General features: G+C 36.3%; 1 protein-coding gene across 2 annotated transcripts in view; it reads left to right on the top strand.

Moving 5' to 3' along the window:
• Nucleotides 1–546: 546 nt before the first annotated feature.
• INTS6 (integrator complex subunit 6) overlaps nt 547–6,389 on the top strand; it is a 102,160-nt gene continuing 96,317 nt past the window's right edge. For both annotated transcript variants that reach the window (XM_021716575.1, XM_008066093.2), the window contains exon 1: nt 547–708. In XM_021716575.1, the coding sequence (XP_021572250.1) occupies nt 589–708 (120 nt within the window). In that variant the 5' untranslated portion in view covers nt 547–588. The remainder of the gene's footprint in view (nt 709–6,389) is intronic.

Below are 6,389 nucleotides of genomic sequence, written 5' to 3'. Positions count from 1 at the left end.
TGCGATCAACATGGCCGACATTTCCCCTCCGCGGCGTGAGCGGCAGCAATGAACTGTGGGGGATATTTATTCAAGTTAGCCCGAGTGACAGCCGGGCCCGGCCGCGCCGAGCCCCGGTTTGCATTAAAGGGGAATCGGCCCGGCCGGCGGGGGTGCCCCATGGGGGTCTGCGAGGCTGGGTCTTGTCAGCTACGCCCTAAGGGAGCCGCGGGCCGGGGGGACCGCCGCAGGTTAACTTCGGAAGTCCTGCTCGCGTCTGCTTTCCACTAGTACCTTCACGTGCCCGAGTTTGGGGCATTAGGTTAGGTAGTAAATTTGCCAGCGAAGTTATAAAGTGGCATGGCTGTTTGCGACCAAAAGCTACAGAGGAAGCCAGTTTATTCTCGGCCACCTTTGGAGGAGAGTTTCCCCGGCAGTGATAGTTACGAACACGTTAACCAAGCCAAACCAACCAAAAGTGAAGCAGCTGCTTGGTGAACATCAGAGTACGGTGTAACGGCTGTCCGTGTGTACATGGCTTTAAAGGATGAAAAAAAATTCTCACATTTTTCTTTTCAGGCTGGATGGAAAGAAAACCATGCAACGTTTATGAATGAACTGAAAAACCTTCAAGCTGAAGGACTTACGACTCTTGGCCAATCCCTAAGGACAGCTTTTGATTTATTAAACTTAAATAGATTAGTAACTGGCATAGACAACTATGGGCAGGTAGGTTGAATAACAAGGTGGCAAAGTAGTTGATTTTTCTTTTAATGGAAAAACAGTCCAGTCCAAAATCTATGTAACATGAAATGCAAGTATAAAACATTTCAGATTAAAATACAGTGTGCACATAGTACACAGGTGAGACTTTCACTCTACTGCGTATGGTTTTACATCCCTCATTTCTTTCCCTTTAAAATGCATTTGTGCTCAGAATCTGAATTATTTGCTATAAAGTTGGCATGAATTTGATTTTAATCCCTTCAGAGTTCTCTAAAGACACAAAAGGGAAAACATTCTGCCCCACCATACTCAATTGCTCTGATGTTCTTTCTACCCATGGGCAAGTGCCACTAATTGCAATGGCTTACAGACACTAGCTGATTAGGGGTCTTCATTTCTGTATGAGTCAGTAAATCTGTTTGTTGCATCCAGGTTTACTTTAACCATATTGTATTACTATTTTGAAAGGTGAGATTTTCATTAGAGTGCAATAACTCGCTGAATACATTAAGATTTTTTTTTTTTTGAGGCATCCACAATTAACAACTGTTGCAGGAAGTATTCTGAATTAAAGTGCAGGCCCAGAGTTTTGTTTTCTCTTAAATTCTAAACCTTTGGAGAAAAAAGACTGGAAAATATGAAAGACACCTTCCTTCCTTTCTTAACGCCCTCAACTCCCTTTATTGCACTTTCATCTATTTAAGGATGAGACAGAGCTTACAATCAACATGATTCACTAAGGAATAATGCAAGGTGGTCCATTGTAACTTTTTATGGTATTGCTACCCTGGAAATAAAAGATACAGAAAAATGTGTAATCACATAACAAAGGAATAATTATTCTCAGTGAGTTCAATTCTTATGTTGTACTACAAAGCACTATTACCATAATGATATATTTAGGTATATATTGTATTCTTCAATTTCATAAGCCTCAGTTTTCATTAGTTTCATATATTTCAGGGAAGTTCTTTATGTGACTACAGTTTTTATTTGTTTCACATAGAAGGAAATATTTAGAATTTTTTATGCTTTACTGCTTAGGGATAACTTATTCAGTACTTAATGGTTGCATTTAGTCCTGTAGCATTTAAAGTGCACAATGCAATTCAAGGTCACTTTACCAAATTGTACTTCCATCATTAGTTAAACGTGTATTTTCTTACTGTGGTAGTATTTTTATTTTTTCCTTTCTCTATCCTGCTTTATTTTGCAGTTCTTAGGTAGATTTGCCATGAACTTTTTGGTTTGTTTCTGTAAAATAATAATATATCATTTTTTTGTTATAGGTAGTATTTAAACAGTCTTTGGTTGCTTAAGTTTTCATCCAGACTTCTTTGAGTTCAAAGATACATTTGAAATTGACCTTAAATGGTTGTCAGGTGGTCATTGTATAGCAAAACTATTAGTTTTCTGTTTTTCTGCATCCTGTTTCATAAGTAGACAGGCCAAAGGGGACATTCACACCTACACCTATTAAAACTATTTCACAGGGTGCTCCCTTAGAGAAACTGCTTGTCAGGGAGAGATTGAGGACATTTGTAACTTAAACTTGGGTTTTCTTTTTACCAGTTGCTATCTTCCACCAGAGAACACTTTAGTTCTTATCTCTAAAGCTTATAAAAAGCTTGAGGGGAAGGTGGTCCTGCTGTGCTGTTACTACATTGACCAAGAGAAGAGCTTGGAGATGGGGATGGTTTTACATGTTAGGGTTTATCAATTCAGTAACAGGGAGGAATAATGCTTCTCACTTACTTTGATGAATAAGCAAGGATGCAAGGTGTAATATTAATTGGCACATAAAAATGACACTAGCATAAGATAATGTAAAAAAGCAACAATTTCCAGATGCAAATGACTATTTGAGTAAAGCATGTTCAATTAGAAGAAAACATCTTTCCAGAATTTTTTCCATCATAAAACTATTTCTCTCACTGTTTTGAACATTTCACATTTTCTGTTCTTAAAAGGATAAGTTACCAGGAACTTTGGATGTCTCAAATATTTCATAGTAACTACTGTTCATGAGTTTTCTTTGTAAAAATGCTTTGTATCTGCCTGTTTTCTGTGGAGTACCTTTATTCTGTAACTTGAGTGTTTTTATGTAAATTCTTCCCCTTTCATACCCTATACTGATGTCCACAGGGTTAAATACTTGTATATAATCTCAGTAGGTGAAAGAAATGAGAAAAAGTGAGTTAGATGGGAGACAGAACATACCTGTTTTATAGAGTATCTAAAGAACTTCATGTAATTAGTTTCTGAATAATTTTCCTTTTTTTTTTTTTTTTTTTAAATTTGGGCTCTCACTCTGTCACTTGCAGTGGTACAGTTATGGCTCACCAGCCTCCTGAGTAGCTGGGACCATAGGCGTATGCCACTATGTCTGATTAGTTTTTTTTCTTTTTAATTTTTTGTAGAGATGAGGTCTCAGTATGTTACCTAGGATGGTCTCAAACTCCTGGTCTCAAGCAGTCCTCCTGCCTTGACTTCCAAAGTGCTCTGATTATTGGTGCAAGCCACTGTACTTGGCCTGAATTATTTTCTTAAATATTCAAGTATTGGTTAATGTATATATATATTTGTATATATAGACAATCCTCCACTCCTCACACACTTGCATATGTGATTTTCCATAACCAATATTCATATGTATATTGCATTTATTAATTTAGTTGGCATATCTACAAATATATTTGAGTTATTAGTTAGGATACTGTCACAATTTGAATCAGCAAGGTTAAAGTAGTTGAGAAAAAGGATTCCTAGTAAATGTTTTCCTCAAGCACTTTGGATATTCCACTGAAAAATTCCCTGCCTATAGATGTTCTTATAAATATTGCTTTTGGTAATCAGTACCATTTGCAGATATTTCTACAGTTCTGAAAAAATGTATAGCCTTTAGTCAGTCTTTTTCTTTATAGCAATATCTTATTAAATTGCTTTTATTGCAAATATACTTAATATACTTTTTTCACGTGTGCAACATAGCATCAAATAATGCTGAGCCATTGAAAATCTGAACAGGCCTAAATATCTAAAATTAGGAAATATATAAAGTTTGAGAGGTCTGATTAAAGTTTTATATGTAGATCACTTTATTTTCATACTGTTCTAAATTGTTCTGATTTCCATCAGTGTTTTCAACATTTTAAAGTTAGGATTAGCCACTAAATCTGACTGTGGCCTGCAGTTCATCACTTTTGTCACTGGCCTGACTCCACGCATCCACTACTCAATATACTAGTACTGATTAGATGGTTCTATGACTTAGAATGGCACTTGACCTATTGTATGCCCTTGGTGAAGACAGTCCTTGACAATTATCATAAATGGAGATAAGATGTGTGTTTAATTTTCTGAGGATTTTTAATTTTCTGAGGATTTTTATCTCATTTAAAAATGGTGACTTTTAGACAAGATCCAATTGAATGATTCTTAGAATAATTTTAATCTATTTTATTTTTATTTATTTACTTATTTTTTGAGTCAGAGTCTCACTGTCACCCAGGCTGGAGTACAGTGGCATGATTATGGCCACTGCAGCCTTGACCTGCTGGGCTTTGGTGATCCTTCTGTCTCATCCTTCCAAGTAGCTGGAAGTACAGGTGCATGCCACTATACCTGGCTAATTTATTTATTGTAGAGACAGATCTTGCCATGGTGCCCAGGCTGGTCCCGAACTTGTGGGCTCAGGCAGTCCTCCCACCTCAGCCTCCCAAAGTGCTAGGACTACAGGCGTGAGTCACCATGTCTGGCAATTTTAGTCAATTTTTTGTTCAACATATAGGTCTCTTTGTGAACTTAACAGATAACCCTGGTAGAGTTCTAATAGTACCCATTTAGTGCTCAGGTAGTTCAAAATACAGGCTTCTCTTTGAAGGTTGGCAGGTGAAAGTGTGGAAACTTGATTTCTCTTTGAGTTTTGGGTTTTCTTTAGGCTGTCAACAAATGTATTAATAATTGTTTGGTATTATTAAGCTATAGACTTTTTTTTTAAAACAGAGTACTATACTTGCAAATACTACTGTGCTGAATATGAACTGGAAACTCAATGGTGAATGGTATTGTATATTTTTAAAGTCTCTTAATTTAAAAAAAATTTGAATTGTGGTAAGAAGCATATGACAAAATTTACCATCTTAACCATTTTCAAGTGTGTAGTTCAGTGGTGCTAAGTATGTTCACATTATTGTGCAATCAATATCCAGAACTTTTTTATCTTGAAAACTTGAAACTGTATCTAGTAAACAGTAACTCCCCATATCTTCCTCCTCCTCAACCCCTAGAAACTACTATTCTACTTGCTGTGTCTATGAATTTGACTACTATGGATGCCTCATATAAGTGGAATCATACAGTATTTGCCTTTTTTGTGACTGGCTTATTCCACTTAGCGTAATATTCTCAATTCATCCATGCTGTAGCATGTTAGGATTTTTTTCATTTTTAAGGCTGAATAATGTTCTGTTGTACGTATATATCACATTTTGCTTATGCATTCATCTGTTGACGATCACTTGAGTTGCTTCCTTCTCTTAGCTGTTGTGAATAACCCTGCAGTGAACATAGGTATGCAAATATCTCTTTGTGATCCTGCTTTCAGTTTTTTTTTTTTTTCCATATTTTCACTGAAGTGGAATTACTGGATCATACTGTAATTCTGTTTTTAATTTTGTGAATACCATACTGTTTCCCATAGTGGTTGTACTATTTTACATTATCAACAGCAGTGCACAAAGGGTTACACTTTCTCTATATCATCCCCGACACTTGATATCTTCTGCTTTTATTTATTGTGATTTTTGTATGTATTTCTGTAGTTATTATTTATATTTAGCATCAACATAACGCTTGTTGACATTTGTATACTGTCTTTGGAGAAAGGTCTGTTCAAGTCCTTTGCCTACTTTTAATTTGGGTTATTTATTTTGTTGAGTTCTAGTGGTTCTTTATTCTGAATATTAACTCCTTTTTCAGATACATGATTTGCAAGTATTTTGTCCCATTCTGTGTTTTGCCTTTTTGTTTTTGTGTGTGTGTGTTGGGAGTCTCACTCTGTCACCCAGGCTGGAGTGCAGTGGCATCCTCACGGCCACCCCAGCGTCGACCTGCTGGCTTCAGGCGATCCTTCTGCCTCAGCCTTCAAAGTAGCTGGAACTACAAACATGTGCCACCATGCCCGGCTATGTGTTTTGCTTTTTTACTCTTTTGATTGTGTCCTTTGATACACAAAATTTTAAAATTTTTAATTTAAAATTTTAAAATTTAAAATTTTGATACGGTGCAATTTATCTGCTTTTACTTTTGTTGCCAGTGCTTAGGAAAATCACTGCTAAATCCAATGTCATTGAAACTTTTCTCCTGTGTTTTCTTTTGAGAGTTTTATAGTTTTAAATCTTATGTCTTTAATCTACTTTGAGTTAATTTTTGCATGTGCTATAAGGTAAGGGTTCAACTTCATTCTTTTGCATATGGGTATCCAGTTTTCTCACCACCACTTGTTGAAGAGACTTCCCTTTCCTCATTGAATTGTCTTGGCAAGTCCTCAAAGTGTTTTTAGTAATTATTGGTGAAAAGGGGACTCTACAGTCAAACTTGCTTAAATGTTTCTTCCCCATTTTTATCGTGTGAAAGAAGATCGGTGACTGGAAATGTGAGAATTGGAATCCCAATCTTGACCT

This window comes from Carlito syrichta, unplaced genomic scaffold (assembly GCF_000164805.1).
Source record: "Carlito syrichta isolate Samal-C Ts95f unplaced genomic scaffold, Tarsius_syrichta-2.0.1 Scaffold308842, whole genome shotgun sequence".
NCBI lineage: Eukaryota > Metazoa > Chordata > Mammalia > Primates > Tarsiidae > Carlito > Carlito syrichta.
The sequence above is the reverse complement of the archived record's forward strand: the minus strand, read 5'-3'. Positions and strand labels throughout refer to the sequence as shown.